This window comes from Buceros rhinoceros, unplaced genomic scaffold (genome assembly GCF_000710305.1).
Source record: "Buceros rhinoceros silvestris isolate BGI_N320 unplaced genomic scaffold, ASM71030v1 scaffold1488, whole genome shotgun sequence".
Classification (NCBI taxonomy): Eukaryota; Metazoa; Chordata; class Aves; order Bucerotiformes; family Bucerotidae; genus Buceros; species Buceros rhinoceros.
The window spans coordinates 66,059-86,906 of NW_010424901.1; the positions used below are offsets into that span (position 1 = coordinate 66,059).

The window sequence follows — 20,848 nt, forward strand, 5'->3', positions numbered from 1 at the left end:
ACTCTTAGCAGAGCCCAGAAGCCAACTGCTTACGCAGGCAGGGGAGCCCTCAATCTCTCCTGTAGCTGCAGTAAAGTTCAGCCTAACTTCTGCATATTAGCAGGGGATACTGAGTAGACGCATATTTAGGTGTACACTTTGGAGACATATTCCTCAGCAAAGCACGGCTTCCCATCAGAACACGTAGCTGCAGTAAAGTTCAGCCTAACTTCTGCATATTAGCAGGGGATACTGAGTAGACGCATATTTAGGTGTACACTTTGGAGACATATTCCTCAGCAAAGCACGGCTTCCCATAAGAACACTGACAGGGTCAGCAGAGATCTGACACCTTCCTTCCAGAACACGCGGGATGTTCCCCCAGGTTTGGAGTAGGGGATTGCTACCGATCCTACCAGTCACAGAAGTTGGTGGAAAACCTTGGCAAGTAGCCTGAAAAGCCCCTGTGTCACATGACGGTAAGCGTAACAAAAATCTTGTTTTCCCATTGCAGCTGCTATGGCTGCACTGTTGATGAAAATCATGAGGCCCGATAAAGTGATACAGTGTTGTGTCCCTCAGCAGCTATGTCTTGCCAAATGAAGGCTCAGAACAAACTCCATGTCAAGAAAAGGGCTGAAAAGCAGAAAGCAATGACAGAGTTTGGAAGAGTAACTGGAAGAGAAGCTGCTTGCAGGTTTAATGCCTTGAAACCAAGTGACCCCAGTGGATGGATGAACCTCAGATCCTCCTAGGATCACACAGCTACAATTCTCTCCAGCTTCTCCAGACATACTGTTGGGAAGAAACTCACCTTGACACAACACATGAAGCTGTGTCTGCAGTCTGCCCATTCCCATTTTCCTCGCTGTCAGACGAACACTAAATGCATATACATAGGCACACAGAAAAGCAGACAGCTAAACCTGCCGCAGTGTGAACAGGACAAGCAGCTTGCTTCACTTTCAAATGTTAGTGCATAAATAACCAGAATCTTTAATCATGCCTTTTCACGTGGTTACACATTCATTAGTCCTTTCTAGTGTGGCTTGGGCTTCTCAGTGCAAAGCTCCTGCCAGAAGAGAAGAAAGTCTGAGCTGCTTGTGACGTGCACTAGCGAGATGCTGTAGTTAGAGAAGAAAGATGTAAATCTGAGCTATTACTTGAAAACTGAAGCATAACAAGTTTAGTTCGGATTCTGTATTCTCCTTGGATAGTTGAGTTACTTGGGGAATTAAAACACACCACCAAGTCAATAGGTATATAGTCAAGCCTAGTACAAAACAAATGGTGCAGATTTCAGAATCGAAAATGTTTTTACAGCACGCTGTTAACTCCAGCATATTAACTTGTAAATCCACCAGTTTCACTGTCTCTTCTATTGATTAGCTGCATGTATGCATGCTATAAATGAGCAATCCAAAAAGAAATGACTACAATTTAGTCACTTTGGGCCAGACATGTATTCAAGTGCTCAAAGATGAAGACAGGCACTATAGGAGACAGAGCTCCTACATTCTGACACAAAGCTCGTGTAGCTAGTCCTCAGTTACTCTGTCCTCTGTGCAGGGGAAGGCAGGTTCCTCTGAAGACAAAGTCAGATGTTCATGTTTAACTTCCGTTTCAAATAGCTCATCAGAGAAGCTGCACTCTCTCTCAAGACAGATTAGACAGACCAGCCTACACTGGCCATCTAAAGGAATTTTTTAGAATTCAGAGCTGTGACTTTTCCTCAAGCTCGCTTAAGACTCAAAGGGAGAAGAAGCCAGTGACAACACTTCCAATCAGTGCACAGCAAAGAGACCACACAGGTGAAGTCTTTCTTTTTTCTTAAGGTGAAACAGAAAAATATCAATAGCTATGGCTGTTTCAAAACACTTCAAAATCAAGGGAAGCCTCCTTCTGCCTTTTCAAGAGTCAGAGATCAGGGTCTTCATGAGTAGAAGAACAAAACTAAATGGTGTAGGTAGATGGCATTTGACCAGAACAGGGATTGGGGGTAGTTAATCCATAATACTGAACCAAACATCCCTGATTCCTGACTTCCATACATGGGCCAACATGTTGCCAGTGATCTTCAGTCTGAGATGATGTTACTCAAGTCGGTGTGGTTTAAAATTTCCATTAACACCCTTAAGCCAAATATCACTACAGGGGTTTGTTAACAAAGCAATTGAAAATGATGCGATGCTCCTATGCAGGAACAAAAAGATGAAGAAATGCGGTATGCTAAAGAGCTGTTGCAAATTTTTTCGTCTCAGAAACATCCTGTTTCAAAAGCCACATGTTCTCAGCTCAAAGGGGAGAGTTTGTCCTCAAGGGGGACGCTGTATTTGACATCAAAGCAACTACAGCTAAAACTATTGTGTTAGCTGGTGGAAAAGGTGATGTTTTTCTTCTTATTTGCTCTCAGGGTCTCTATTCAGCCTTTTTAGGCCAGGACTTTCCAGTACCATTAAGCACGGCACTTAAATGCGTCACTGTCTTAAGCTACAACTATAGCATAAATCTCATGATCTATTGGTACACCACAGGTCTAGCATTTCTAGCATAAACTAGCATTAGAGAAAATCTAAATTATCATCTGTCTTGAACCCCTGAAGAGAAAACAATAAAAAATAATTTTATGATACCATAATGACAAGAATAATACTTCACTTCATCTGGGAAAAGATGTCTTCCAGACTTCCTATTAATTCTTTTTTAAAGCCTGCTGAAATATAAGAGCTCTGCGAAGTTTCATTTGCTTTGTTTATGCATAGTAAAGTTTTCTGTATAGCAAAAAATATAGAAAAAGTATCACTGTGAGGAGCTCACTTTCTTCGCTCTCTTGCTGTATTAAACTTGCATTTGCAATTGGGATTTGTGGGACAGCTGTAAACTTGGTGCTCTTTTTTTCAGCCACACTGTGTGAGGATTTGGCTCAGGCGAGGAGCTCTGCTCTGGATGAGAAAAAGGACTCAGTGCATTCAAACCTGCAGGAAACAGACTTGCAAAAAATAGCTGGAGCAAAATTCAGAAGCAAACTGAGTAATGATTTGTAATATGCCCTGGTAGGTTAAATAGATACTAGGACCTTTGTTCATCCTCCTGTTGTGAATATACGACTCCTCGGAGTCCTTTTGGCACACGCTCACCACACGCTCCCAGGGGTCTCATTCAGATGGACCATACCCCAGCAGTAACATCATCTCTGTGTTAAGGTGGTGTGGGCACAGAAGCGTTTAGAAGACATATGTGCTACATAAAGAAGGAAGGAGGAGCAGCCACGGATTAGTTTTAAAAAGACATCCTCCAGCTGCAAAGTCAAAGAGCTTAGAGGAGGGAGGATACTGTGCTGCAGGTCCCGCTGCTGCTCTTGCACCCGTCATGGGTTGCCTGAAGTGGATGTGTGTTTGTCTCCTAAGGCTTTGCCTGCGTAACTACACAGCCTCCCGTAATCTAAGAGCTTTAAAGGACATCACCTGACTGAGGCAGAGTCCTGCCCGTTGTAAAGACTGCAGGGCCCACAGAACATCTGGAAATAGAAACAAGTTCCTAACAAAAATCTGAAAAAAACAGCAGTTACTTTCTACTAGACCCTCTGGATGGGAATTAATTCCTGCTCCCTGTATCACTCCTCATAGTCTCCAGATGTGCTCGAAGGAAGGAAGGAAGGAAGGAAGGAAGGAAGGAAGGAAGGCTTTCCACAATTTTGGTGGAGGAAGTAAAGCAGCCTGCAGTTGCCAAGGGTGTAACAGATGACGTTTGATACTCTAAAGGGTGTAACATGGCACCTGCTAGTAAGGTGAGAAAAATTCCTCTGAATCTAAAACAACATTGGCAGGAAGGGGAAAAAATTTCTCTGAATTTGGTGGGAACTTTGGCAAGGGTTCTTCAAGCAAGCCCTCCACTTCATGGGTAAAAACCGTCTGATTATGCTCATAGTTTTTCCTGGCACTCATAACGCTGTTCAATGAGCTTATAATTTCTAAATCTTCCAGGCTGTCCGATGCTGGTGAGGGACATCTGTACCAATCTCTCTCTTTGAAGAGATTTTATTTGATGATTACTAAAGAACAGACTTGAAAATACAATAGTTTTTACAGTTAAGCTCTAAAATCCATCCGTTACAGGTGTATGTGCATAGAGTGCAATACTCTTAGATGTCCCGGATCCCATTTGCCACGCACTTCTGTGACTTCGGTCAGATAAAAAGTTCAAGGACCTCAAAGTTAGTAATGGGATAAACTCATAAATTGGACTTTGTTTCCTCCAAATACGGATTATATGTATGTAAACTACACTCGCACATTTTACATAGGAAGTTTTCAGACTACCATCCTCACAAGAGTCTACTACTTTCTGCCTTTGGCTTCTTTGGAAAGAAACCAACCAATCAACCAACCATTAATTACTTACGTTTTCATGCTTTAATTTGTGATCATACTGGTACTGAGAAGCAGGAAGGACAGATATAAAGACTGTTTTGAACTTTATTGAATCTGATTAACTGTCTAGTCTGGTCTCATTTTGAGTTTGTCATGAGTAAAAGTCCCCTGTCATCTTTACCTTGTTCCACACACAAATGAGACCTTCACACGATTCAGAAACTGTGCTAGGTTTGAAGACAAATGCAAGAGCTGCCTGTCAGCTCATTCACCATCTAGCCAACCCAGTCAGCTAACTCACCATCCCCCTTCTTCAATTCCTCTGTTTGACATCGCTCAGTTGTGTTTACAACTTTGTCAAAATGCATTTTGACCGGCATGAAGAACCAGCAGGAACCAGGTGCCTTCGCGAGGGTGTGGAAGGTTCTATCTTCAAAATTGTGCATGAGTGGGGGAAGCAGCAGCTCTGTCTGCTCAGCGGAGTCAGAGCAACACAGTCCCAGAAAGGGAGGGGTGGCAGGGGTGGGGTGGAGGACCCCTTGGTTTCCAGCAGCCAGTACTACAAACTGGTACAGACTGCTCCAAGTGCGCCTCTCCTCCACCAGAGACATGCGCCCAGTCAGCCAGATCCCAAGCTGGTAACAGGGCTGTGCCAGGTTATTTTACCAAAAGGTCTGAAATACCTGAAATGAACTACCAGAATCAGCACATGGTTTGAAGCACGAGTGGCCAAACTCAATATTCCAAAAAGCATTTATCATAAACTTATACGGTTTTTCCTCTTTGTATGGCAATCTCAGAGTTGTTCCTGTACAAACTGATTAGTAGGAGGAATGTTTGTGAAATTAAATCTCATTGGCTAATTATTCAATTTTTGCATTTACAACTTAATGTCCAGATTGTAAGATGAATCACCAGAATCAATCAGTAATGCATCCGCTGACTGGATAAGTATTTTCATTTCGTTTTTAATAACAAATAAGCTACAGCTACTTTAAAAAAGCAAATTTTTAGGATTGCTAACTCTGTAAGTAAAATTCAGGGAGCTTCTGAGCTTGAAACCATTTTAATACTCTGCAATTCTCCAAACAGGCTGAAAAACAACAGAAAGTCCCATTATGATCCAGAAGAATAAAAACAACGCTTCGGTTTGAAAAGAGAGTCACATTTTGGACTCCTTTTTCATACCCAGTTAACTTTACATACATCATAGTATAATGTGATAGTAAATTCATACCCTCCATTGTCACCTGTTCAAAATGCATTGGAATATTCAGTGTATTTTTTCTGTTTTTACATCTCCATCAGAGCCTGTGTGACAACTGGAATAAAAAAATCAGCCACATTTTCCCATATTGGAAAAGTTCCAGAAGGGAAAGGGCTCTTGACATTACAGAGCTAAAGGAGTTTTCAAGACACTTTCTATTTCCATACTCGTTCTTTTGTATGCTAGGTTGCCTGCCATTATGTTTATGTAATTCTGACAGTGTTCTTAATGACACACTAACAGATTGTAAAACACGCTGCTGGCATTTACTTGTTTTTTATATTTTTAAAACAATGTCCTTCATGTAACAGTAGTTAAGCGCGGCAGAAGGACATCATTAGAGCCATGGTTAAACTGTAATTTACACCATTAGGAAGGCAGGAGCAATTTTTATTGCCTGGCAATTTTCTTGCTGAAATATTTGGACCATATGGCTCAATTTGTGTAATAACCTTAATTTCAGCACCCTTCAGGTCTGCCTCCATCTCCTACGGAATGGTAAAATGCGGTTTAGCAGAAAAGGCAACTGTCTATACTTAGAGAGTTGAGATTAATAACATGTCACGTCCTGTTTTTGGTGAAGGAATTCGAACAGCAGCCAGATGGTATCTCTACAAATAACTGTCAGGGGTCTTGATCTAATCAATACAATGTATTAATACATCTCCCTTCGCTGCTTCTCGAGGGGCTAGCGTGCAACATCTGGAAAGATTGGGGGGACCGCCAAGTAGAAAGCTGATCCTTTTCAGAATCAAACTGAGCCCAATTAATTTTTCATGTATACTTGATAACTGTTTCATAATGAGCTATGCGTCTTGACGGAGTTAGGGTTGGCGGCATGAGCGGCTTGTGCTTCCTATCCCCATTCAGTCCACTTACAGAAACCAACCCATTAATCAAACTATCTGGCATAAAACTGAAATCTCAGCTCAGCAAGAGATCAATAACCATCCTTAAAAAAAAAAAAAAAAAAAGGCAAAAAATCATCTACCCTACAAGTCAAAACTATTTTGTCTTAACCTCAACCCCCAAAAAAAAAAAAAACCCCCCTTAAAAAAAAAAAAAAAAAAGGCAACAACAAAGACCCCACCACAGAGCAAGGCTTTAGTGGGGAAAAGTATCCAGGCATGACATTAATAATTACTTTAATGAAAACCAAAACTCAGAACCATACTCACCTGACAGACACCTATAACATGGAATTTAATATTAGCCTCCTGTCAAAAAGCAACATTTAAGTCCATTAAAAATACACTGCCATTCTGCTTTCTAGATACAGAGGCCATCTGGCCCCTATTCACCATAATTGCTATTATAGTCTCAAAAATAATATTTATATAGCATTGTAAATTAACAGACAGACACCCATGTCCACTCCCAAAGAGCCTGCTGTTGATAAACTCACGTTTTGGACCTGTGCAGGAATTAGGGTCTCGCCCCCTAAAAAAAGAGCGTGGCAAGATTACACATGCATTCCAGCTCTCTTTGTAAAGTCTGAAAGGAGGAGAGAGAGAGGTCACTTGGCAGGCAGAAAATGGGAAACTGCAACAAGCATCGGGGAGATGAGCCTGAATGAGGCTGTGAAGCTGAGTGATGGGAATGGATTCAAAAGGGAGCAGTAAAGAGAAAGGACAGGAGGTCAGCTGAGAATACTAAACTTATCTCGCATAGGACACCCCACGGCTGTTTGATGAGAATGACTTTGGTGACTGTAGACCTGGATTAGATTCAAATGGAGTCCCCAGAGGTAGGAGGCTCTATGTTATATTACCAGTTCCCATGAGTCATACGGCTTGCTCTTGCGTTTTTTGAAAGGAGGGAGGATTCTCTGTTTATTAAAATTACCCCATTGCTTGTTACAATTCCCTCTGAAACATAAGCATATGACATAACACTTCTCAGCCAATTCGAATAAAGGACCTTATCTGTGGAGGGCATGGGGCAGGGGGGTAGGATGGGGCATGGGGAGTGGTCTTTCTAATTATCAGCTGAAGAATTCCTCTATCTGTAGCTGTTGGGCATGACCCCAGGGATTTTAGGAAGCTGCCCTATGACTTTACCAACAAAAAGCATTATCTTGGAGTTGCCTGATCCACCCACTTAAGAATGTTGGTTAAACGTGAATTAAAATCTAGTCAAATCCAATTAAGCATTTTTAAACAGATATCTATTTTGAAAAATAGCCGTCCATATTACCCGACCAATTTCTGCCTCTTCCTTCTCCATTTTTATTTCCTACTTATACATGAAAAAGCATCTGTAGCTTACCAAATCCTTGTTTTTAAAGCAGATTTAGGGCAGTCACATGCAACATGGTATCTTCCTATCAAATAATACTGAATAAGGTGAAGCTTTGTGGGGGTTTCTTTTGTGTTTATCCTGTTTTTAGAAATCAGAAAACATTCTGTTAACAGTGTTTTTCCACAGTGCCTGATTAGCTTATTCCCATTCTCACAACTGAAATGCAAGATTTACAGAAAGACGCTGTGGAGAAGACCATAAATATAAAGCATATATAAAACCATATACAGAGAAACAGCCTATGGAGCATTTATACAATCTCTTTTTAGGCATCTGCTTTTAGCTTTGTCATGTGGTCACTTACTCTTTTATGGCTGCACGTGCACAAACTGAAAAGGTGAAACCTTCCAGACCAATGCCCACCACCACTTTCCTGTCAGAGGGTACCATCTCTTAAATCTGTCGATGTGCACAATGGGTTAGGAAAGACCAGCTGATTCATCAGCTCAAAATCAACCACCTTCTTCTGACTGACACATGCCAGTAGCGGCACACAAGCGCACCAGAGGAAAGCAGTCTCGCGTGAACAGTTGCAGCCCAAGGACGGTGAATGTCCATGCCTTATATGTTCTGGAGATTTCATGGTCTGTAGAGGACATTCATGCTCCTAACTAAGTTAGAGGCCTCAAGTCAGACATTGTAAATACCCCTTGAAAAACCTAATTCTACATGTGTTTCACTCATGAAAAACAGAGCTACGGAATGACTGAAAACTGGATCTTGCACAAGGAGAAACCCAAGGATAAAATACACCAGATATTTTCAAACAGGTAACTAATTTATTTGTAGAAAAAAATTACCTATTGATCCAGGCACTCTGGTCTAGTCAATCTAGAGTGTGCGATTAGGCATGGTCAGACATAACCCTATCAGTGTTTTTACTTCTGGTCCAAAAATTTGTTGAAGGGCAAAGTTATGTTAAGTTGCACAGGCCGTAACCTTCACTAATTCAAATCACCAGTTGCCTGACAACATATTAAGACCTCACAGACACCAGATAAACCTTTCCCTGCTACCCCACACCCCGACTCAGGAGGATTCTTTCACGCTTGGCAGAGCTCCAGCAGGGTCTAAAGCTATGTTTCTGCCAAAAGCATCCAGGAGACGCTGAAGGGGCCTTGGTTACAGCGAGGATGGTATAAACAGAAGAGCGAAAGCCTATCTCTCTCACCATTCTCTTCCAGTTCAGCCGCCACAGCACTTCAAAATCATCAGAGTTGTGCAACAATCCATTTCATCCTTTCTGCCTTAATTAGAGAATTCTACATGTCTGTCGTGATAGGTGGGGCTTACTGAAGCACTTAATCAGTTTCTGGAGGGGCATCATAGTGCCAGTCCAAATGCTTATTTAAAGAGAGCTGTAGTGCCAAATCCAGCATATTCTCCAGCAGCATGGAAACAACAGAATCTGTGAGACACAGATTGTCTCACACACTTTTTTTTTTTTTAGCAGCCTTCAATGCGAAAGAGCGCTCGTCTTGTATTCATCCTGTGTAAGCTTAACAGGTCTAGAGACTAAAACACGGGAAGCATTTTATATTATTGGGCTTTCCTGGCAAATAAAACAATTACAGCAACTCCAGTGCAAGCCCTCCTGAAACTGTGCTAACGAGGCTTTGAATCTTAAAAACTGCATTTAAATCAAATGATTCATTTGCAAACCCAGCACATACAGCACATACGTCGTAGGTGTGGGTCATTTCATCGGAATTAGAAAGCAAATGTCTCTATACATGAGAGGTCACCAGTTGTTGTAAGTTAAAATCTTTTCACTGTTAGGCATAATTAAAATACTCTAACAGTGGTTTCAGTAATTTAAACATTGCAGTATTGTTGTAATATTTTTCTAGGCTTCAAGAGTTCACAATTGTTTGGTTCAATCAAATCTGGGAACACTGGAGAAGTTATCACCCATCAAGGTAATTACTTTCAAGTTGAAATAATTACTCCATCAATGTTAATGGTCTTTCAACTTCAATAAAGCACTCACCTGCCGATAATCACAGCTAACCTCTTGCTCTCATGCAATTCCCTCTCTATTTAGCAGGTTATATTACAGCCGTTAGAGTGGTCACTTGTCCTGAACAGCTGCTGAATTTCACTTTGATCGGCTGTGAACCATAAAAAAATTAGTCATCTGTGTATGATTTCCCCCTAACCCATAAGCCCTTGCAGAGCGAAGGATGTGATCTTCTGGCTGTACCAGGGCTCTGCTGAGCAGCCATCTTGGTTCTGGTTGTGGCGACTTTCCGCCCGCTAACAGCAGCACAGTAGCCTAATTAACTTTTGCCCTCCACTGCCGTTTACAGCTTTCATTCTTTGCTAAGCAGCACATCTTTTGAATTTATGGCATGTGCAGAGATTCTTGTTTTCCATTTCCCAGGCATCGGAAATAGGCATATATAGAAAAGTTTTACTGGTCCCTCTCTTTGGCATATTTTATCTTTTTCTTGTGGCTACAGTCTTCATTCTTTCTTCTATAAGGAAGTTGTCACGTACAGTCTTGCATACTGCATTAGTGAATAAAGGTACAAAGAAGTTAATAAATACGTGGTATCTAATGCGGTCAAATGTTCACTGTCTATATATGGAAACAGAAATGAAGGATCGCACACGGGTTTATTAAGTATTTCTGAATGTGATGAATAGAAAAGAACCAACTCTGGATGCAAGATTCCAGATATCTGTAAAATCCCGCATTGGAGGCGTGTGTATAGGGCAGTACTGGCCACTGAAGATTATTTCCGATATGTTTCATATGGAGTTTTTCAGCAGGTAGACTTGATTTATCATTTTTACTCTGGTTATATATTTGATATACAAATTACTGTCTGGTTACAACAACATAATCATGCAAGCCAATGCCTCATGCTCCTACCAAAGTCTCTATTATTATTGCTATTCTGCAATATGTCTACAGCTTTCCCTCAAATTACTGTCTGGTTACAACAACATAATCATGCAAGCCAATGCCTCATGCTCCTACCAAAGTCTCTATTATTATTGCTATTCTGCAATATGTCTACAGCGTTCCCTACCACAGATGAAGCATCTGCCAAGAGGAGCTTGGCCAGTGTAGTTACACACCAACTTCCCATATCATGTAAGGTGAGTCAACATGTGTTCTCAACTGTTAGCATAGCTGCATCCAAACCCAGGGCTTTGCAGTGGTATCAGCTATGAGATGTGTTAATTTTTTACACCCCAAGCTGACATTGCTATGCCAAAAAAGCCTTGTAGGATAAATTTGGCCCGAGAGTCCCATAGTGCAGAACACATTGTGAGTAGACCTGTGCTTCTAGGCAGGAACAGGTGTGGGGTTTTGCACGAATAATGTCTGTACTACCTATACCCATCTCTTGTATCCCATAATGAGTACATCGTACTTTTAGTTACACTCTGCTGAGGCGAATTTGACACACCGAGGCCGTGACTTTACATAATCATAATGGGAGTCACTGTCCATAGCAGGCACAATTTTTCTTTATATACTCCTCATCTCTGGATGCTTTTACCTCTTCAAGCATATTCTAAAAGCTACATATTCTTGCATTTTTTACATTTTCTTGGCTTTGAATTCTCCTGCTTATCATAAGCAATCAAATGCTTGATATAATTGTCATAGGAGGAACAGCATTACACACTCACAAAGCATCCACCAAGAAAAAGTCCGAACTTACCCACAGTTTTGCTTCACAGCAACATTTGGAATACAATGGTTAAAGAGCTGTGATGCTTTGATGCCATTTGGCAGGTACTGGCTTTATAATGAAATCAGCTCAGGGTCCTATGTTCACAAGCTTAAGCCCTAGGTTTACAAGAGCGAGAAGCTTGCTTTGACAATCCAGTCACTTTATGCAGATTTCTGTAAATGAGAACTTACTGTCAATCCATTCCTCTACAAACACATCTGTCTCATGTTAATGCTGTCCATAAGATGCTAAATATCATTCTCACTTTAGAGGGTTAAAATGATCTGGACAGACATTGCGGGAGACACTTGTACTGCTGTAACAAGTCTTGACTGGACTTTGCTCTGCAAATAAACTGGCATGTCAGTTTAACTCGCTGTCACCTAACATCTGTCACTAGACCCCTGGCCAAACATGCCGGGGAAATGGGTGACACTGCTTTTGAACTGCGAAGCGTCAAAAGGGCTCACGTGGATGTCACTGGCTCCTAATGGTGCAGGGAGATCCTCCTTTCATTTGAGCGGCAGCAGCTTTTGCTCTCAGAACTGAGTTCTCATTTTTATCTCCAAAGGCAGTATGAAATTTCAAGGGGTCAGCGATAACCTTAAGGTACTGGACAGCCATACCTTTAACACATTAATTCAAATACTGATTAATGCACCTTAATTGGGGAGAGAATAGTTGCATTTTGGGAAAATAGAGGAGATAAGTCTGCCAAATAGTTTGAAAATCCAGAAGATGCTTCTCCTTCGGCTCTGGGAATGGATGGAAAGGAAGCTGTCAAATTAGAACAGTCTGCAGGGATATTAGCGAGAGCATGATTTGTATCCAGCAGTGTCGCAAGGACCGTATTTCTACTGCCGGTTTTGGTCAAGCTTTATGTTCTGTGGCAGGCAACCAGGGAGCAAACGACAATAGCAAGGGTGGGAGCAGCTACCGTGATTCTAGCACTGCTTTTTTTTCTGGAATAATCTAATGGGATAAGAATGGAGTCTAACAGATTAAATAAAGGACCGAACTCATCGCAGTTTGAAAATCCAGAAGATGCTTCTCCTTCGGCTCTGGGAATGGATGGAAAGGAAGCTGTCAAATTAGAACAGTCTGCAGGGATATTAGCGAGAGCATGATTTGTATCCAGCAGTGTCGCAAGGACCGTATTTCTACTGCCGGTTTTGGTCAAGCTTTATGTTCTGTGGCAGGCAACCAGGGAGCAAACGACAATAGCAAGGGTGGGAGCAGCTACCGTGATTCTAGCACTGCTTTTTTTTCTGGAATAATCTAATGGGATAAGAATGGAGTCTAACAGATTAAATAAAGGACCGAACTCATCGCTCGCTTAATACTTTAAGTCTTGCTTGTAACATGGAAGCTCGTGTGAGAGAATGACTAATGGCGTATCCCACGAGGGAGCTCCAATAGAGATGTTTAGGAGATTAAATGATTTAGCCTAGTACCCCTGGAAGCTATATTTTAAAGGGGCAGAAGTTTAATCACTGGAATGCTCGTTCCTTCAATAAAATTACATTTTAATTAAAGAGTCTCATTCACAAAGCTACAGTTAAGGGTATATCAGCAATTTCATGATAAAATTCTATTCATAAAGGGTTATAACTTTGAAAGTTGGTGTCCAGGTTTTTCCCTGCTGGGATAATTGACCTGACCTCCTGAAGATATCTTTGATAACAGGACTCTGAGCACTTCATGTCAATAACTTTGATTCAAAGCTTTAGCTGTTCTGCTGTATTCAGAAGAGGAAGGATTCGGATCTCAGCTCCTTGGTACAAATCAGCAACAACTCTATTGAGTTAATGTAGTTGCAACAGCTTAAAGGGAGTGCAACTGTTGGAAGGGCTGTGCAGAAAGATTTCTCCCCAAAGGGTAGTATAATATTTAAAAATTACAAAAGGGTAGCAAAAATAATAGTTGTTAAACGTTCATGACAAAGAATAGTAGAAAAAACACGCAAGTCAGCTTTGCTGCAACACCAGCAGGACGGCTACACATATGCTGCCAGAATGTCATTTTGATTCAGGATCGTGTTTGGGGAAAATAAAGGATTTTGGAGCCAGGAAAATACTAATTCGGTAAATAATAGCTTGTTAATTTAAAAGGCTTTTAACCGATGCTGTTAAAGAAACACAGTGTGGCAACATTATTCAAAAGGCCATTCTGGTAGGTTTTATTACCCACAATACAACCATCTTGGACATTTTCTGTTGTTGTTGGCATGCTTAGAAGACATTGCAATGCATGACCAGCCGATGCTCAGCAACACACTGCATGCTGCTGAAGCAGAGTATTAGGAGAAGTCCTGTCATTTCCCTGGTTTTGAAATCTTCTGTGTCCCTTCACGATCATCATTGTGATTATTTTTTTTTTTAAACAATTAAGGGAGCCAAGCACCAAAATGGTACTGAAGTTCAATAACTTTTAAATCTCAGTCTACTTTCTAAAACCTAACAACACAAATGCAACTGTTTCAGAAGCCAGGAGTATATACTCCTATCATTCAGTTCTTTTCTTTTTTCAGAAAAAACTTAAAACTTAATCCATTTAGGCTTCCAGGAGGCTAGACACAAAACTGCTTTGGAACCATATGATCACAAGAGTATGTATTGTTGAGCTGGAAACTTCTCCCACCTCGTCACGTTGAGATTTGTCTAAGCGAGTTACTTAAAATTTACTACTGGGTATTCCAGAGAAAGCTCTTTAGGATCCTGCTTGAATGTCAAAGAGACACTTTATAATTGGGGTAATTAAGAATTCAGGGGATTTCTCGTGTCATTCACTACAAACATGGCCTATGAATATCGTTTAGGGAAAATTCTAGGTTTATGAAATTGAGGTGGCACTGCTGAGGAAACCCAACTTTTTTACAACTTCCTTAAACGTTTTTTAAAACTTATTTTCATGCGACAGACAAGCACAGCAGCTATCCTAATATAGAGAGTTCAGTTCAACTGTCTACAAGCTGTCTTGCTATAGAAACACCAGAATGTAATATATAGGAGAGAGGAGCAGTGGTAACTGCACACTCTATAACCACTTCTGTTCACTGATTTACATAATATTGTTAGTCAGTTCATAAAACAAGCTGCCCTTTCCTGAGTCTATCCCTCCACATACTGAATAGAAATGTAATATTTACAGACATTCATGTCTGGAAAGTCCCTTGGAGGGAAAGACATGGTAGCAGTGCAAAGTAACATTCTAATATAAGCACATGCAATGAAAGTAAAAGTAGATCTGCATTTATTACTGATGAATTACGAGAGGAACATGCAAATGTGTTGCATATATGAACTATGTAATTACTAATGAATTCATTCCCTTTGTTATTCCAACTGAATTACAAAACTAGTATTATAAACAAGGAGGACTGATTTTGTTTTTCTTTGTTCACATCCTGTGAAACTATTTCGACGGTCAGACAAAAAGCTCAGGACAGTATTTTCAGAGCAAGGCTGACAAAGTTAGATGCATATGTTTAATTCCTCCAGACATGACCCATCTGTGCTTTTGAGTAATCTACTTGCCTCTACAAGGATATTAATGTGAAATTTTTCAGTCTGCATTGCGCAACAAGATTTAAATCAATAAAACTACTGGCAACTGGAAGCCCCACCCTTCCAATCAGTGGTATAAGAGAGATTTCAAAATACTACAAAGTCAAGGAAAAAAACCTTAAAACTGGCTTTGTGGTTCAGTTCTTACCATTACAGTTAGTGCTGTAACAGCTGGGACGCTGAATGTTGGGTCGCTGCGTTTTTCTTGATAGACTACTCGATACAGAGAGATGACACCATTGGGAGAGGCAGGCTGGGTCCAGTTTAACCGCACTGAGTACGCGCTTGTTGCTTGTGCCCAAGGGGCACCCATGCCCCATGGGGCAGCCTCCAGAGTTTGGATTGAAGCCCACAGACTGTCCACCGACCCCACAGCATTTTGAGCTCTGGCACGATATTCGTAGGGAGTAAAAGGCTGTAGAGCATCAGACGCATCAATAAATTCCAAAGCTCCTTCTGTCCAGATGAACAAAAGCAGCTCTTCTTGACTGCCCACGGGACGTCTGAAATGAAGTCAAAGGCATTGTGTTTAAAATTGAAAATAACAGCCTCATGGTAGTATATCCTGACATTCTAACTTCAGCCTGTTCAGAACTTATTTCTATACATTACACACTCACAGGGAAGTGCTTACCTATCTTTGCATCTCAAAAGCATTTCCCTGAAATTTTGCTAGGTGCTGAGTAGCGGAGATTTTTGAGGCAATCATTTAATTACTCCCCTTTATCTAGAAGAATACTATCAAACATGTCAAACAAGTGTGCTGTCACAGTAGCAATACAACAGCTTATTGTTCTTTCAGGATAGAATGCATCAGATACGAGACTTTCAGAATTTAGAACATATTTTAAATCCACATGGAGCTTCTCTAAGTAATGACTTGAATTGCAATATGGGTGCAAGTTTTCAACATTTCTGAAAATCAAATGCTTTGGGGAGATACTCACCTCAGGATCCCTCACTTATGAAAAACTAAAGACCGGTTTACTTGAGAAAAAATGTTACCTAGTGAACAAGGGATAAACATTCCATCATGTCCTCAAAACCAAAGCTGTGCACTTCTCAACTCCGATTTGCTCACAATAAATACTCCATTTGTTCTTGTGAATGGAATAAGTAATCCCTTGTGCATAAACGTAGCAGAATTTGCAGCTGCACCACAAAAACTCATTAAAATATCACAGGCGGTGCTCTCTGTAATAAACTATATATTTTTCCAACGCTCTTTTTTGTTTAAAAATGCGAAATTAAGATATATTAAGACAATTCACTGTATAGGCTTTTGGCACAACGGGTTTTTGTTTCTGTCCATATTCATACAGATACACACACACACACACATATGCATGTAATAGCATTTCTACTACAGATCTGCTCATGTTGGACCTGGTGTTATTCTGAGTATCCGAGGAGATTTTAGGTGATCTTCAGCCTCTTTCTAATGTGGTCCCTTCAAGTATATAATTTACAACAGTTGTAATAAGGCAAGCACTCATCTTCAAAACAGAGTTATCAAATCAATTCTTTTACTTGGCATAAAAATGTTTGTGTGAAATTAAGTTAGTTACATTTAAACGCTGCAATAAATCTCAATGACAGTCGTGCTGCACTGCACATGAATTTAAGTATTTCCCCTGCTCTTCACAGGAACCTCGGCCTTTGCAGAATGCAAAAGCACTTTCACCCTCCATGCCAACAACAAAAAACCAAATTACATTATCTGCCACTATTATTGCAAGCAGGGCAAATTTGCAGAAGTAAAACTGGTTTGTCTGGCTACTGGGTGTCATCATCACTACACACACACAGAAGCTGAACAACATTTCTTTGGCAAGAGAAAATCTGTAGTTCACAGAATTCTGTCGGACTTTATTTTGTTAGAGCAACCCAAGAATTACTTCAAAAATATAAAATGCAGCAATTTTTAAAAAACTGATAATCTTAGCTGCTTGTAATGATATATACCCAGGTATTTACATGAAAATATGAAGAATATCATGAATGCATATGTGTACACAGCTGTTTATTCATCCTTTGTGTGTATGCATACATAAGGCATGCGTGAATACATAATTTTCTTATAGGAAGCTGAAGAATTTTTGCTAAGCTGTGAGAGAAGCAGGCTATATGGACACAGTTTAGTTTTAAACGGTTAAAACATGATTTTAAAGGAAGAAGAGTTTTGAGGTAGAATGTCTCTAGTGTAGTGAAACAGGCAGCTTACAAGATACTGAGAACTGGTTGACAGAACTGGGTGGAAAACGGCAGGTAGCACAGGCAGGAAACATTCCCTAGCAGCAACACTGCCTGGAAGAGTCAGGGTACAAAATTTCCCATTGACTCCAAAATTCCAGCAGCTATTTTTAATACACTTCCCAGGCTCTACTGTAATGGCAAATTAAGCCTTATGCAGAACTTTCCCTTAGATGCTGCTCAGTGAATTAATGCAAGACAAATAATTCCAAAAGGAGATTCACTACTATGTCTCTCCTGCACCTAAAAATATAGTCTCTTCCCTGTGTACTCAAAAACATGCCTAAAAAATCTCTGTGGATAAGCTGAAAAGAGAGTATATCTTAGTGCAACAAAGTCACATTTTGTTTATCTTCTCTGACCAAGCAGTACGACACTCAAATGAATACGCAAATGTATGTTTTATAAGTTTTTGAAACTCTGTGACAACATTTTTTTCACACTGAAAGATCAAACCAACCGTAAAGCTCATCCACAAGCAAAGCTGTACAATGTAGCCTGGTTAAGTATTTAGATCTTATTACTGCTGAATATTTAATGAATGAAACTTATGGTTAGGTAAATGGTTCCATCTGTAGCGCTAAAACCCAGAATATCTTCATGTATGAATAAACTTTGAACAGAAGTGGTTGAACAGTCTGTAACCATTTCAATCGTCTTAAGATTCAACTGCTCATTTAACTGGAAGTGTTTCTTATGTACAATGAGCTGCAAAGGAGAATAACACTTCCAAGAGCTGGAAGCTGCCTCTTAATCTGCATAGTCTGATGTCTGATTTGCTGCTTACATTCATTTTAAAGATGCTCAGATACAGTTATTTTTACACGGGCAAATTCTCCCTGCCCCACTGCCAATCTGAGCCGGATGACATAAAGAGGAGAACATAATCTTCTTTGTGACAGATAACTGTAGAGCTGTATGCAGGGGACTGCACCAGCACTAACTGCACCGCTCGCCCCTCAGCTTTCTTACGTGGAAGAAGCCTCAGTGAATCCCTGAGGTCTTGCAGGTCAGCCCAGGATTATTCTTCACATGTTTACCTTTCACGATGTGACACAAGTACACGTTTTAGCAGTGCCTGCTGTTTTTCGTACCAAAGTGGTAGTGACTTATTTCTAGAAACACTGAGAAATCCTGGGGTAAAATTCAAACGATTGGGGAATCACAGTGTCAAACGTGGGAGAATAATTCAAGATCCACAAGGCTCCCCCTCTGCAGTTTACATCCAGTTAAACAAAGCAGCCTCACTCACCATTTGGATCCAACAACCCTATACTAATGTAGTTTGTATGTTTTTCTTTTCTTTTTTTTTTTTTACAAGTTTTAATGTCAAACGGTGAACCAAAGGAATTTGAGATTTTGTATGTAATATGCTACTTTAGCTTATCAATTATGGGTATAAATAAAACCCTTCAGTATTTCTTACACTCATTGACATATCCATCCATAAGGATTTTTATACTAAACCATCTCCTAATATATGTCGTTGAAAGCTGCCTTAGGTGCAGCTCATGGTGAAGGTTATAAGGGTAAGCAATGAATTAATCATAAAGAGTCAGTCTAGAAGCCTCTACAGGGCAAGTCACAACAGTCAGCATCCACTGAGACATGTCCTCTGTCTTAAATTGCCTGTTGATTTTTCTGCTACATTTGCACAGCCGGATTGCTCAGATAATGATAGTTACATCACAATCTCACATATATACACTAAATAATATAATCTTACTGAACATGACATTGACAGAAATTCAGACACTCCCTTAAGCAAGATATGAATGAAAAGACGTATAATTTTACAGGCAATACTTCTTTAAGAGGCATCTCATGTGCATCCTACGCCGTGCATGCTGGTGGTCAACAGAGAGCAGTTCCATTAGCTGCTGTGACCTATATCTTATTAAAATACAGCAAGAAATACATCACCTATTTCCATAATATTATTTTTCCAGACTAGCAATTTCTGTGGTTGTCACAGGGATGTTACGTAATGATGAATGGGAAGAGGAGTAGATTGGGTGATTGTCTCATGAACCAGATCTTTTCTCATTCACAATCTCTTCTAAGTTGCGGGCCTTGCTGGAAAAGTTTAAAAGCCTCAGATCTGTGTTTAAAACTGCTGCATGAATACCAAAATAAAATGACACCACCTCTTTTGTCATAATTAGCATTTTAATTTTTCGCTTTCTAACAAAGTGGTTGCAATCTTGCAAACGCTTCTATGATTCTAGAGGAAAGCACGAGTCCTGCCATTTTATCGCAGAGACCTGCACACACTAGCTCTCCAAGCATTCCAGGTTTTGAGTAAAAGGAATTTGTTTTGGTGGTGATGGAGTAAGGAACAGGCACACAATGAAGAAGAAATTACATGCCATAACCGCCCATAGAAATACTGCAGTCTTGCTGCTATAACAATGTAAGGTTATGTGTGGCTACAAAATGAAAAAGAACTATGTGCTTCCATCCCATTTCTGATTTTTTTGCAGCTATCTAAGAAAGATTTGATATTGTTGTTGTCTAAGCACATTTAAACTTCAGCTGAAATAACTGCCAAGTGATTCATGCCTATGTAGGTGAATATAACGATTGTATCTGGAGCCCCAGTGCGCCATTTTCATTTCACTTTAAATAAAAAACAAAATGTATCTATGTCAGTCAGTGCCCTTCTGCTGTACTCAGAGGTATCAAACAGGCTACAATTATGATTGTGAAGTGATTGTGTCACATTGGAGGAAGGTTTATTGCTTTTGAGTCTGCTAGGCAGTAACACATTCTGTTTCATATTACTCTTTATATCATTGTTTGGCTGTGACTAGAATAATCAAATGCCATCAAATGCTGTCAAATTCAATTTACAGTATTTTTCACTGAAGCAGGCTTTCTGCATTATATTTCCTGTTTTCCCTTTCGATGGTTGCCATGGAATAGCAGCGGTAATCATCAGCTTTATTTACAAAACCAACAGACTGAAGACATGTCTTGGGCTATAACATACACTTGATTCCTCTTCATACAGGGGAGGGACCTGGTTATTTTTTGATCAGACAATGAAAAAAAAGCAAACAAAAGGATATTTTAAGTGAGCAGGAATTTTGAGAGATTACTAATGTGTTTAAGGCAAAAGTGGATTCATATTAATTATTACTGCTGATTCCAGAAGGTAATTTGATTCCTTGAGTTCTCAGTCACAGCACTAATACAATAAAATGCCCCAAACTCTTTGTGGGAGGGCTTGGTTCAGCCCAGCATGTGTTTGCCACACGTTTAAAGTTGAGAATACCAGGAACTTCCAAATTTAAACTCCTCTCCAATACATGGCTTGAGTTCTATAGCTTGTGACTTTATGAAGCTATTCAAGAAGGTCCCTTCAGCGAGCTCTCAAAAAAAAAAAGGGTCAGTGGGCACGGCAGACATCAGTGCTCT

The 20,848-nt window shown here is 40.2% G+C and overlaps 1 protein-coding gene across 1 annotated transcript in view; it reads right to left on the reverse strand.

Moving 5' to 3' along the window:
- LOC104497657 (usherin-like) overlaps positions 1-20,848 on the reverse strand; it is a gene marked incomplete at its 5' end in the record, with an annotated part of 113,921 nt that overhangs the window by 37,760 nt on the left and 55,313 nt on the right. Inside the window, one exon of the mRNA XM_010140933.1 lies at positions 15,324-15,678. Coding sequence (XP_010139235.1) covers positions 15,324-15,678 — 355 coding nt within the window. The remainder of the gene's footprint in view (positions 1-15,323; positions 15,679-20,848) is intronic.